At 37.9% G+C, this 14,420-nt stretch overlaps 2 protein-coding genes across 2 annotated transcripts; both read right to left on the minus strand.

The window, feature by feature from the left end:
• Nucleotides 1–7,917: 7,917 nt before the first annotated feature.
• Nucleotides 7,918–9,889, minus strand: LOC144436741 (monocarboxylate transporter 3-like). Its single transcript, XM_078125595.1, has 4 exons — nt 9,515–9,889; nt 9,211–9,418; nt 8,550–8,714; nt 7,918–8,249 (listed from the first exon to the last, which is right to left on the minus strand). The coding sequence occupies exons 1-4, from the start codon at nt 9,857–9,859 to the stop codon at nt 8,059–8,061; spliced, it is 909 nt and encodes a 302-aa protein (XP_077981721.1). The 5' UTR covers nt 9,860–9,889; the 3' UTR covers nt 7,918–8,058.
• Nucleotides 9,880–12,482, minus strand: LOC144436850 (monocarboxylate transporter 13-like). The gene is made up of 4 exons (XM_078125711.1): nt 12,121–12,482; nt 10,786–10,971; nt 9,976–10,131; nt 9,880–9,905 (listed from the first exon to the last, which is right to left on the minus strand). Exons 1-4 carry the CDS (start codon nt 12,302–12,304, stop codon nt 9,880–9,882), a joined length of 552 nt encoding a protein of 183 aa, XP_077981837.1. The 5' UTR covers nt 12,305–12,482.
• Nucleotides 12,483–14,420: the final 1,938 nt, after the last annotated feature.

The following is a 14,420-nucleotide window of genomic DNA, read 5'->3' on the forward strand; positions in this document are numbered from 1 at the left end:
ATACATACATACACACACATACATACATACACACACACGTGATCGAGCGCGCGCACACACGCTCATTTTCTTATTATGTTAGATGAACTTTGTTTTAAATGTCCCCTGCCCTTTACATTGTATTAACATCAAACCTACCTGCAACGGGTGAAGCAAGCGTAGCACCAATTGTCTGTGCTTGTAAATAAAACATCATAGCATGGTCAACTTTACTAGTATCAAGTAACTGATGTAGGACCACTGGGAATACTGGTATAAAACAGGCCATGGATACACCAAGTAGAATAACAAAGACAAGTTGACCTATAAAACATTTACAAGTAGAGTGAAACATAATTTGTAAAGAAACAAACCCAATTACTCATATATGCTGAAGTTTGGTAACCCTCCAACATATATGGGCTACCACTCTAGAGGCCAATGTATTCTTTGAATGCTATAAAGTTTTTTCTAGTCATGTCGCATTTCTAATTTCGAATAAGCTTACACTGGTTGTATGGGTTTACACTGAATCAAGTCGGGCATCATCTGTGTGCTGATAATTGAGACTGACTGATGGTTTAACATTTATCTGTTCGCAATATTTCTAACTGATTGATAATGTCCATGACTACATAGTCGTTAGCCAGACATATTGAATGGTGCATCTTGGGAAATGTAGTTTTATCGTACAATGAATGAATCAGTGGTTAAACCTTGTTTATAACCATAAATAATCTGGTCGCGGTTATCAATACCAATGCAGAAGATCAATGTTTCTAAACACTCGAGATTTCGTATTGTCAAATAATCCCACAGTCCTTTGCAATTTGCACCTGGGCAAGTTCGGATCGTAATATATTCAGGCTATCGTGTCAATGATTAAATTTAATATTTACCTGTATATGTTGAAGTGTGTATGCTAATAATACTTGCAGTTCCTGCTACTGCTATGCTAACACCATACAGCATGGCAGGTTTCAATTTCTTTGAAACTCCACCAAGTATTCCCCAGAATATCCGTCCCAGGAATTGAGTCATTCCCATTAGCGCCGGTAACGAAGAACTACGTAAGCTTGGTATGCCATAGTCTCGCCCTCGTTTCACCTGTGTAAGTAGTAATAGAACGCATTAATCAATAGATTGTATTTCGCCTATCGATACGTATTACACAGATACTCGTGGCGGAACAACTTACTATATGAGAAATTGCTGCGTAGTTTCCTGCTTGGCTTCCTAATCCAGACACAATGATCAGAACAAAGGCCATGTTCGCGAATAATGACCAGTCGAAGGCACCTTTGAAGTTCATTTTACAATTGGCGAAACACCCGGGAGCTTCGAATTCACAGCCCTTCTCTCTCTCCTTCACATTGTCTATAACCTCAAACTGTAGGTTTGATTCATATTGTAAAACACTTGTTCGATTTCGTTCCACTTCGTTGCCTAGTTGCGGGGAATACCTTCCGCCGATTTCAGGTACATTTTCAATGTCTTCATTATTTGAAGTACTGTATCCCTTCTCACACACACATGCCTGCTCACACTTTTATTTCCCTTCTGTTTTATGCAATGATACACTTCAATCGGTCTGTAAAGGGCACCAGCTACACATATGTTAAGGTTCAACGCCGAAAGGATGAGAAGTGTTCCCCGCCAACCATACTCGTCTACAAGCACTTGCGCTGTAAATGACACTACAAACTGTCCAGCCCCTGTCCCCGATAAGGCAAAACCTAGAGCCAAAGGAAGTCTGTTGGTGAAGTACCGTCGTGCTGGTAGTAGAAGTGACCAGTGCCATAATCCTAAGTGAATAAAAAGAAGAGTTTTTTCATATCTCAAAAACAAATGCACTGTACTGTATCTGACTATCTGTGAATAAACTCATAAAAAAAAAATACTAAAATAAATTAAATTAAATTCATTTACTAAGAATCAGATAATTACATTTTGAAAACATTGATGAGGCTTGTAACCAAGATGTGGAAAGTACAATGAAAGGATCTGAACTTCAATCTGTGATTGACGGTGTACTGCATTTTAAGAAAAAAAATCAGAAACGCCAAGTTCGCACACGCACGCGCTCACGCACACACAGACATGCACAGACTGGCTGGCAGACAAACAAACAAACAAACATACATACATACATACATACATACATACATACATACATACACGCACGCACGCAGACACATTAAAACTTACATACATACATACATACATACATACATACATACATACATACATACATACAGACAGACAGACAGACATACAGACAGACAGACAGACAGACAGACAGACAAACAGACAGGCGCGCACACACATATTCGAGCACAGTTTGCAGTACTAACAAAGCCCCCATATTGGCTGTCAGAAGTGATGAAGAGTAAAGTACGACAAATAAAAAAGTACATTTTAAGTTTTCGAGTCATAGTCTTCAAAATCGTAATATTGCGGTTACTTCTATGGAAATCACTTACCGGTAAAAATTCCGTAAATGAAATAAATCTGACCAATACTGGTCGCGAACGAGGTGGCTAATAAGCCAATCGAGGAGAGAATTCCACCAATCATGGCCACTGTACGATATCCATATTTATTGATTAATGCCATGGACAGTGGAAAACTTATAATTCCAGTACAATAGTTTAGGGAGCCTATCCATGCTATAATAACAAACAAAACAAAATGTATACGTTATACGTTAATACACTGTATGTTATTCACGCTGACAACTATTAAAATTGTACGTATTGTAATGCTAAATGATGAATAAAGTTAGGAGATATTCCAATGATAATAATAATAATAATAATAATAATAATAATAATAATAATAATAATAATAATAATAATAATAATAATAATAATAGTAGTTGTAGTAGTAGTAGTAGTAGTAGTAGTAGTAGTAGTAGTAGTAGTAGTAGTAGTAGTAGTAGTATTGCTTTATTCACGTATATAGAACGCGTGAGATAACGTTCAACACAGAAAAGTTGGTTTTCATGTATGGATAATGCAAGTTTGCGACCGAAGAAATGACCAACTTCATAGCTGCATAAAAGGAAGTTCTGCCCTCAAATTCGAAGAGGAGTTAGCATGCAACTGGTGGCAGACTGTGCCTTTGATTACGGAGTCATCACATATCAAATGGTAACAGGACAAATGCCCCCCTGGACAAACGCCCCGTAGGACAAATGCCCCCCTCCCCCGGACAAATGCCCGGGAACAAATGCCTACTTTAGGACTATGGCACACTATTTGACCAAGAAAGGCATGTGTTTATATTTTATATTAGACCAGGATCAGCGAAATTGTTGCCGATTTCGAGATTCGTCATGTGCCGGACTTTTTGCGGGGAATAGCCCACAACCTCCGGTTTTGAATATTATAGTAATGTTTAGTATTTATGCAATCAGATGCCGGAGTCCTATTAAGTGTCTTATTTAAAAATCAAATCCCGTGTTTATCGCACTTTGTTTTTTGTATTTTTCTGTGTTGCCGTCACAATTTCAGTCTTTGTTTAGCATGCCCCAGATACAATGTGTATGTGTATATAACAGTGACTGTGTGCGAGTTAAGTCATTTTTAACATAAAGTACACAACCCGAAATCACGCATTTCTTGGTCGAATTAAACATCTTCCCGGCCAGCTTCGGTCCATTCATGAATAATACAATTGAAGCTATAAAAAGTGTATTTTAAGTAAGCCTCCCCAAAATTCACTTTTCCTTGTCAAATTAGTGGCTTTATAAGCTTTATATCCCCATATTTGGTCGAATTCAACATCTTCTGTCTATTCATCCGTTATACAATAAAAGTGATAAAACCATATTTTAAGTGTACTCCCCAAAATCTGGATTTTTTGGATCCGATTCTCTATTCGTAGGCAATGGCAATCCTGCCGGGGGCGTTTCTCCAGGGGAATTTGTCCTACGGGGGCGTTTGTCCAGGTGGCATTTGTTCGGGGCCGTTTGTCCTAGAACCATATCAAATACGCCCTGGCTAAATGACTATGCGACCTTATTTGTGATGGCGTGCCCCCTTTCAAGTTTCATTGATTGAGTAGATTGTTTGTTAAAATACGTAGGACGTTAAATAAGATCTCAGGATTCATCAGCAAATATTAGCCATCGGCACCGTCGGTTCGTGCTTGTCATATTGAGTATTCTGTGACGATGAAATTTCATTGAATAGGAAAAAAGTTAAAACCCTTCAACAAACGAAAGGCCTTGAATATTATATACGGATGACGCTAACAGCCCTGCTTGCTTGACATTTAGTCATTTATCAAACTGTCATCTTGTACATGTATACTCAGTTACACTTAATGGTCGCTGTCCTTCGCGTGACCTACCTGTACTGGCTTTAGACGCACCAAACGCATTGAGGAATTCGACATACAAAACACCAAATGAATAAGCCTGTCCACCAATCAAAAAGAATATGATGAAAGTGCCAAATGCAACAGCCCAGCCGAATCCACCATCTGGAGGTTTACACTCGTCTGTGTCTGTCCTTATTCGTTTTGAATCGGCCATTTTGTCCTTTATAGCTAAAGTTCAGAGCTGAAAGTTCATATATTTTAGAACAATGTGTTTACAATTATACAGGCGATAACATTAACCCATGCATGCAGTATGTACCTCTCAAAGTTGAAGTGCAATGAGCGGTCACCTCGAATGACCTTCTTGATGCAGACTGTCCACGAATTGGTATTATCGTAGGGACATCATACCGAGACACATCACACTATGTAGTGTGTACTCTACCGAGTATCAGCTGTTCCACTAGCCTAAGCTGTGCATGTTTCACCGGTGTTTTTGAAGGGTTAAAATCAAAGCTGGAATAAGACATTGCATGTTGTTAAATGTTCACAAGTTGAAAACAAGTACTGTATATATTTGTCTGCACATGCGCAAATTAGAATATCGAGTACAGTTCCGGTAGAAAGAAGGATCATGCTATGAGTCATTGACTAATATAAGGCTGGAGTCAGAATTTACTTTGATCAAACAAGAATCGCAGGTCCCCCACCCCCATCGCGTTCTCAAAAAAACGCCCCCCCAAAAAAAAAAAAAAAAAAAATGAACCCAAGAATTTTCGTAGCCCCCTCCCGGCTACCCATATATTTAAATGTGTAATGATACAGTACCCCCCTCCACCGCTCCACTCCAGAGTTGTACAGGTACACTACATTAAAGTAACAGTGGAAATGTTCAACTTCAGGATCTATACACAACAATGCTAGATTTCTTTACAAATATATGTGGGTTTGCGAAAAGGGTCTCACATTGGGCTGTACTTTGAGATACTTAGACAGTAGGGGTTTATCTTTCAATCTTGATTATGGGCAGAAACAGCACCCCCGTGATAGCTAGCGGGAAGGGTGTAGAAGGGGGCCCCCTCCCACAGTAATGCACTTTAAAAGAGTAAGGTCATGCATAAGGCCATTTATTGGCATAACATTTCAAACCATACACATTATCAAATGCCATACAGTACTTGAAAATTGAGAGAGAGAGAGAGAGAGAGAGAGAGAGAGAGAGAGAGAGAGAGAGAGAGAGAGAGAGAGAGAGAGAGAGAGAGAGAGAGAGATACAGTTAGAGACAGACAGAGGCAGACAGACAGACAGACAGTCAGACAGACAGACAGACAGACAGACAGACAGACAGAGTCAGAGACTAGAGAGAGGGATACAGACAGACAAGAAGGCATACACAAATACATTCGTATGGCCCAACCCATCACTAAATATAGGCTTCAGAAGGTATTGCGGCAAAGCCACAATAATTTTTTTTAAATTACTCGGTAAGTGACCACTTCAGAGGTTTAATTTAATTCAAATAATGAGCAAAATATTTAGGGGCCCCCTTTCAGACCATCAGAATTTTCATGCCCTTCCCCCTTTGAACCCTCATTTTTTACCTATGGCCACTCCCCCCCCCCCCCCCCCGCTGCCGTAAATTCTGACTCCAGCCTAATAAAGTTTATCAGCTTGGTAGATCAAATGATTCCAATGGTTCTAACACACAAACAGTTCAAAGTTGTTTAAGCATTGAGCTTTTGATTCATCTTTGTCGACGATCCTCACCAGAATAACAAATTCCATAGTTAGAGCTGACCACTAGGTGGCGGTATGGTCAGTCGATTGTAAATGTTATTCAGACGCTTGACAAAGTCATAGACCCTACTCGTGTAGGGTCTATGGACAGATCCACATCGCAAAATTACACGCATAATTGCACATAATGGCTCGCCTATTGTCTACATAGGGGTGGTCAAAAGCTATAGTGATCCGAGTCAAAAGTAAACACTTTAAGTAAGGCCATATTTTAAACAATGGAAATTCGGGGTGGGTTATATTTTAGAGTAAGGTAATTGAGAGGATCACTTTTTTAGCACAACTGCTTAGGAGGAGGGTCACATTTTATGTCACAGACCTGGCCTGGAAACCCCCTCCTGTAATTATTGAAGGCTCTTTAACGTTAACTACACGAGAAGCTATTGAACTAAATATCTATAGTATGTTTAATATCAAAATGTTCGATCTCGTGTATGATTATTTAAATACAACGTAACGTTAATGGCTTGGTAATGACCTTGGAGAGGCCACGCACACATTGTAGGTTGATTGAGCTATGGGAAACATAGGAAACCATATTTCTTAGGGTGAGTTCCTTGCAACACTTAAAACATTTCTCTCTTAATGACCACGTCATACAATTATGGCATTGTCAATTTGTTACTGTATTTTACCTGGTCAAACTTTCTCACGTGGTGTTCGCTATTTCACAATTAGTTTAGCACACACACATGTATACTAACACACATACGCATGCATGCATGCATGCACGCACGCACACACAAACAGCCATACATGCAACCATACATACAACCATACATACAACCATACATACATACATACATACATACATACAACCATACATACATACATACATACATACATACATACATACATACATACAGACATACATACATACAACCATACATACATACATACATACATACATACATACATACATACATACATACATACATACATACACAATTAGGTTATGAGGCGGTTATATTTGTTTGCATATTTTTATATAACTCTAGATGTGGTCATCTGATATACACGTGGTCACTGAAACCTTATTTAACATCTTGTTCTAATAAAGGTCATTACTGAAGCTGGCATTAGCACGTACAAGTACATGGCTGATAAACATGTTTACCATAGACATCCAACAGAATGCATCACACTTTGAACTTGTTTGCTACAACTCTATGATTAATAGCAACTTGATTTTACAGATCAGCTGAGACAAGTGTGACGTTAGGCATTTGTAATATTTAGCTTACCATGACAGGGTAGCTATCGTATAAGGCCATGTTTTTGTTATTTATGCGTACGCCATTAAATACATTATCGCATACATCTATAAGTGTAAACATGTCTTCTAACACTATACCTCTGAATGACATGACGTGTCAGAACTCATTGACTTTTCTGACGGTTACATTCCTTAGTTTAGACATGTGTTGCTTGAGTAATTGTCACTGTTTTTGTAAAAAATATATTCTGGCCATTGCAATGCGGTTCTTTAAATAAACCTGTGAAATAATGTAAACCATTTTCAGGTGATTCAGAATTTTTGCCTTTTCAAACTCCCTCAATGTTCCTTGTGTATGTTGATTCAACCTGTGTTTTGATAAATTTGTTGAATTTACTAAATGATTTTCAAGTTTAAAAAAAACAAGATCTCACATATCGTTAGGATTTCAAAATGTTAACTTGATCATGACAAGTAAAACATAAACTGGGAAAATAAATGTGTCTGATTAATTTGTTACTACGGCCTTTGTTTGTTTGTTTGTTTAATCAATTAATTAATCAATCAATCAATCAATCAATTGAATGAATGAATGGATGGATGAATGAATGAATGAATGAAAATAACATTATGCTACTTTTTATATAAAAATGTTCTGTAGTCATATCGTCTTCTTGTGATCCTTACACAACAATTCGAGCAATAACGTTTACTGTCATTTTCCATTTCTCCAGGAAACTTCATTGACTATTTCCTTCTGTTTCATCTTTCGTATCGTTGGAACATTTCTCTTCGCTTCTCTCTTTTTTCCTATTGACAATGTATTTATCTGCTACTGGAGCAAGAAAAGCACAGATTGCTGACACGATGTACAGCATACCGATAAGGTAGTAAGCACCATCGTAATCCCCCTCAATGTCCCGCATCCATCCTGTTATTAGAATGATAGAAAATAGTCATCACTTTGGTAGATCAAGTGAATGACAAGGTTACATACATACATACATACATACATACATACATACATACATACATACACACACACATACATACATACATACATACATACATACATACATACATACATACATACATACACACACACATACATACATACATACATACATACATACATACATACATACATACATACATACATACAGACAGACTCATACACAAGCACAATCGACAGCACGCACTGCCCTTTACATTGTATTAACATCAAACCTACCTGCAACGGGTGAAGCAAGCGTAGCACCTATTGATTGTGCTTGTAAATAAAACATCATAGCATGGTCAACTTTACTAGTATCAAGTAACTGATGTAGGACCACTGGGAATACTGGTATAAAACAGGCCATGGATACACCAAGTAGAATAACAAAGACAAGTTGACCTGTAAAACATTTACAAGTAGAGTAAAACATAATTTGTAAAGAAACAAACCCAATTACTCATATATGTTGGAGTTTAATATCTCTCCAACATATATGGGGTACCACACTAGCGACCAAAATATTCTTAGAATGGTATAAAGTTTTTCTAGTGATGTTTTAACTTTTAATAACAACATTAATTGATGAGGATATTCTTTGGCAGGAGAAGAAGTCGTTAGCCAGACATACTGAATGCTGCATCATCGGAAATATAGTTTTGTCGTACAATGAATGAATCGGTGGTTAAACCTTGTTTGCAACCACAAATAATCTGGTCGTGGTTATCAATACGAACGCAGAAGAATAATCTTTCTAAACACCCGATGGACAATCTTTCTAAACACCCGAGATTGCGTATTACCAAATAATCCCACAATCCTTTGCAATTTGCACCTGGGCAAGTTCAGTTTGTAATACAAACAGGCTATCGTGTCAATGATTAAATTTAATGTTTACCTGTATATGTTGAAGTGTGTATGCTAATAATACTTGCAGTTCCTGCTACTGCTATGCTAACACCATACAGCATGGCAGGTTTCAATTTCTTTGAAACTCCACCAAGTATTCCCCAGAATATCCGTCCCAGGAATTGAGTCATTCCCATTAGCGCAGGTAACGAAGAACTACGTAAGCTTGGTATGCCATAGTCTCGCCCTCGTTTCACCTGTGTAAGTAGCAATAGAACGCATCGTATTAATAGAGTGTCTGGATTATTACGTATTACACAGATAGTCATATTGGGAATGGGTTATCAACTTACAATGTGAGAAATTGCTGCATAGTTTCCTGCCTGGGTTCCAAATCCAGATACAATGATCAGAACAAAGGCCATGTTCGTGAATAATGACCAGTCAAAGGCACCTTTTAAGTTCGTTTTACAATTGGCGAAACACCCGGGAGCTTCACTACCTTTCGCTCTCTCCTTCACATTGTCTATAACCTCAGCCTGTAGGTTTGATTCACGCTGATCGAACAGTGACATATATGTTGGATTTAGTTCTACTTCGCTGTCTAGTTGCGGGGAATACCTTCCGTTTTCAGGTACATTTTCAATGTCTTCATTATTTGAAGTACTGATTCCCTTCTCATACACCTGTGTGTTCATACTTTTATTTTTCTTCTGTTTTATGCAATGGTACACTTCAATCGGTCTGTAAAGGGCACCGGCTACACATATGTTAAGGTTCAGCGCCGAAAGGATGAGAAGTGTTCCCCGCCAACCATACTCGTCTACAAGCACTTGAGCTGTAAATGACACTACAAACTGTCCAGCTCCGGTCCCTGATAAGGCAAAACCTAAAGCCAACGGAAGTCTGTTGGTGAAGTAGCGTCGTATAATTGCTAATGCTGGTAGTAGAAGAAACCAGTGCCATAATCCTAAGTGAATAAACACAACAGTTTTGTCATATCTGAAAAACAAATGCACTGTACTGTATCTGACTATCTGTGTATACAATCATAAAAAGTACTAATCAACTAAAATTCGTTTACTTAGAATCAGATAATTATATTTTGAAAACACTGATGAGGCTTGTAGCAAAGACGAGGAAAGTACAAAGAAAGGACCTGAACTTCAATCTGTGATTGTGTACTGCATTTATATAAAAGTAAACACACACACACACACACACACACACAGACGGACACAGACAGACACATACATACAGATACACACAGACAGACATACATACATACATACATACATACATACATACATACATACATACATATACATACAGACAGACAGACACATACACGCACAAACATACGCAGGTACGCAGAGACAGACAATCAGATAGACATACACGCAGACAGACAGACAGACACACACACACAGACATATACATACACACACACACAGACACATATATATTAAAGTACAGTTTGAAGTATTAACAAAGCTCCCATACTGACTGTCTGAAGTGATGAATTGTAAAGAATGACAAACCAAAAAAGTCCATTTTTAATTTTCTGAACAATTCATAGACTTCAAAATCGTCATACCTGTTTACTAATATGGAAAATACTTACCAGTAAAAATTCCGTAAATGAAATAAATCTGACCAATACTGGTCGCGAACGAGGTGGCAAATAAGCCAATCGAGGAGAGAATTCCACCAATCATGGCCACTGTACGATATCCATATTTGTTGATTAATGCCATGGACAGTGGAAAACTTACAATCCCAGGGCTAAAGTATAGAGCACCTATCCATGCTGTGTAACAACAAGCAATACAAAATGTATATGTTTAATATGAATACACACTGTATATTAGTCATGATGACAGCAATTACAATTTTACGTATTGTAATATTTAATGCTGAATAAAATTAGGAGCTATTCCAATAATAATATTTGCTTTAATCACGTATATAGAAAGCGTGAGATGACGTTCAACACAGAAAAGTAGGTTTTCACGTATGGATAATGCAAGTTTACTAACGAAGACTGAGTGACCAGTTTCATATCTGCATATCAGGGAGCTCCACAATTACAGCTGGTGTAGGCTTGGTGTTTATTAAGTCCTGGGACATTACAGCCAAAATGATGTAGGTTTGGTGTTTATTAAGTCATGGGACATTACGTTTTTGACACAAAGCACAGACAAGTAACAAACTTCTTACTTGTCTGAATACAAAGATAGGCATATTTCGACTCTAGACTAACAACAACACAATAAACACAGCATGATCCATGATTGCCCAATCACATTCAACATTGCTATTCTTTCTCAGTGCAGTAAAAACAGGCCTCTAAAGAAAAAAATTGAGATGGACTTGATTATTTTAATGGTTGCAATTGTTTATTTTCTAACTGATAATCGACATTTCAACTTGACGACTTCTACATCCCCACTGTGCATGTCACATATGTAATTGTTTATTTTGCCTTAGAAATTGTCGGAGGGTGTGTAATAAATGTCATGTTGCATGAGTAATGCCCCAAACCAAGATCATTTTAGCTGTAAATTCGACAAGGCGTTGCAACTTGCAAGTGATGGCAGGCTGTAACTCTGATTATGGAGTCATCATATATCAAATACGTTCAGGCTAGCTAAATGACTATGTGACCTACTTTGTGATGGCGTGCCCCCTTTCAAGTTCCATTGATTGAGTAGATTGTTTGTTAAAATACGTACGACGTTATTTAAACAGGGCCTCAGGATTAATCAGCAAATACTAGCCACCGTCGATTCGTGCTTGCCATATTGAGTATTCTGTGATGCTGAAATTTCATTTGAACAACGTGAAAAAAAATCAAAATGCGTTCTATTGAGCCGCAACTTGGCACCCTTAAATTAACGGATGATGCTAACGGCCCTGCTTGTTTTACGACATTTACCAAACTCTTCACGTGACCTACCTGTACTGGCTTTAGACGCACCAAACGCATCGAGGAACTCGACATACAAAACACCAAATGAATAAGCCTGTCCACCAATCACAACGAATACGATGAAACTGCCAAGCGCAACAACCCAGCCGAATCCACCATCTGGAGGTTTACACTCGTCTGTGACTGTCCTTATTCGTTTGGAATCGGCCATTTGGTCCTTTATAGCTAAAGTTCAGAGCTGAAAGTTCATATATTTTAGAACAATGTTTTGACAATTCTACAGGCGATAACATTAACCCATGTATGCAGAATGTACCTCTCAAAGTAGAAGTACAATGAACGGTGACCTCGAATGACCTTGATGCAGACTGTCGACGGGTATTACCATAATCACATCGTACTGAAACACATCACACTATGCTGTGTGTGCACTAAACTGCTGTTGTAGCAGCTGTTCCACTTGCCGAAACTGTTCATGTTCCACCGGTGTTTCGAAGGGTCAAAATCAAACCCGGCATAAAACATTGTATGGTTTTAAACGTCCACATGTTGAAAACAAGGATAACCTGTCTGCACATGCGCAAATTAGGAAACCGTGCACAGTTCCGGTACGATAGAACTAGAAGGGTCATGCTATGAGCATTTGACTACGAAAGTTCACCCGCTTGGTAGATCCAATGATTCACAAAGGTTATAACACACAAACAGTTAAAAGGTGTTTTAATTAAGCATAATGTTGTCTTGATTGGTCGACCACCCTCATCAGAATAACAAATTCCATAGTTTATGGCTGACCACTAGGTGGCGGTATGATCCGTCGATTGTAGATGTTATTGTGTGGTACGTACAATTAAGTCGTATGTAATATTTAATATGAACTCTTAGATGTTTACAGGAACATGTAAGTTATAAAGGCAATTTTATAAACGACGGAAACCTTCAGTAATCATAAGAATGGGGGGGGGGGGGCACTTCAAGTAGTACAAATCAGTTCTCAGGGGAAGGCCATATTTTAGGCAATGGAAATAAGGGGAGGGTCATATTTTAAAGAAAGGAAGTTGAGAGAGGGTCACTTTTTAGCACAACGGACTAAGGGAGGGTCACATTTTATGTCACAGACCGGGCTTGATACCCACCTTGTAATTACTGAAGGCGCCCTAACGTTAAATAAACGAAATGCTATTTAACTAAATGTATATTTAAGGTATATCTCTAATCAGAATGTTCGTTCGTGTATAATATGACTATTTAAATATAGCGTAACGTTAACGGCGTGGTAATGACCTTGGAGAGGTCACTCACTCACTGATTGACATTGTAGGTTGATTGGTGAGTCATAAGAAATGTTGAAAATAATATTTCTCAGGGTGAATTCTTGGCAACTCATACAACATTTCTCTCTCAATGACTTCAATTATGAAATTGTCAATTTGTTAGTGTCTTAACACCTGGTCAAATTAAACTTTCTCACGTGGTACTCGACATTTCACAATTAGTCTAGCATACACAGATACACACACTCGCGCTTGCTTGCACTCACTTTGTATTAAGGCCAATATTCATGTCCACTCTTTCCTGGTGAACTACATGATAATTTGCTTTGAAATAATACATATATGTATATATAGTTGATGCATGACCAAATTTACATTACATATTTGTTTACATATAATGTTTTTCATTACACACACACTAGTGTAACAAAAATACTATTTGTTGCATTCATCAAGTTATTTCTTCAAGGGTCACATTATAACAAAATGCACATTTCTATAAATTGCCAACATGTGATATCATCATATCTGTAGAACTGAAGAAAATGACTAACTTACATTGCCATGTCAACATGATACATTTTTGTAATACTGCTTGCAACGTGTACACTATATATATGATCCTCGAACAAACTGTCATCATATACCCGTATGAACTGATAACCCTGGAAGTACGATAGCTCACTGTATATCTAAAGACGTAATCTTGATAGCCTGCAATATGATCTTAAACCTTACACAGAGAAAATGTGCTGGCAGTTCGCCTTTAATAATAGAGTCTAGTATAATGAAGCATGGAGAAATTAAGTATATTTATAGTTGACCTGGTAGCATACGCAACCACTCTGCACGTATGCCGTGGTCACCCTTTCTACATTGTATTCTATACTAAGAACATAAGTCTACTGTGGAAGCACATTGTGTATGGATACAGAATATATTGTAAGACTTTTGATGTATTTAATTTAATCTTGATGGTGGCGACTTTGGCCGTCTATAAAGCGAGAATTTTGGAAAGAAGAGATATTGAACAAATAATAAGAGAAGAAATAT

Source organism: Glandiceps talaboti, chromosome 6, assembly GCF_964340395.1.
Source record: "Glandiceps talaboti chromosome 6, keGlaTala1.1, whole genome shotgun sequence".
Classification (NCBI taxonomy): domain Eukaryota; kingdom Metazoa; phylum Hemichordata; class Enteropneusta; family Spengelidae; genus Glandiceps; species Glandiceps talaboti.

Coding starts and splice junctions, on each gene's coding strand:
- LOC144436741 (XM_078125595.1), bottom strand. CDS start 9,859: ATGAACACACAGGTGTATGAGAAGGGAATCAGTACTTCAAATAATGAA. Junction 9,419..9,514: donor ATGCAGCAATTTCTCACATT/GTAAGTTGATAA, acceptor CTACTTACACAG/GTGAAACGAGGGCGAGACTA. Junction 8,715..9,210: donor ACACACTTCAACATATACAG/GTAAACATTAAA, acceptor AATGTTTTACAG/GTCAACTTGTCTTTGTTATT.
- LOC144436850 (XM_078125711.1), bottom strand. CDS start 12,304: ATGGCCGATTCCAAACGAATAAGGACAGTCACAGACGAGTGTAAACCT. Junction 10,972..12,120: donor TGCGTCTAAAGCCAGTACAG/GTAGGTCACGTG, acceptor GTTGTTACACAG/CATGGATAGGTGCTCTATAC. Junction 10,132..10,785: donor CATTTACGGAATTTTTACTG/GTAAGTATTTTC, acceptor TTATTCACTTAG/GATTATGGCACTGGTTTCTT.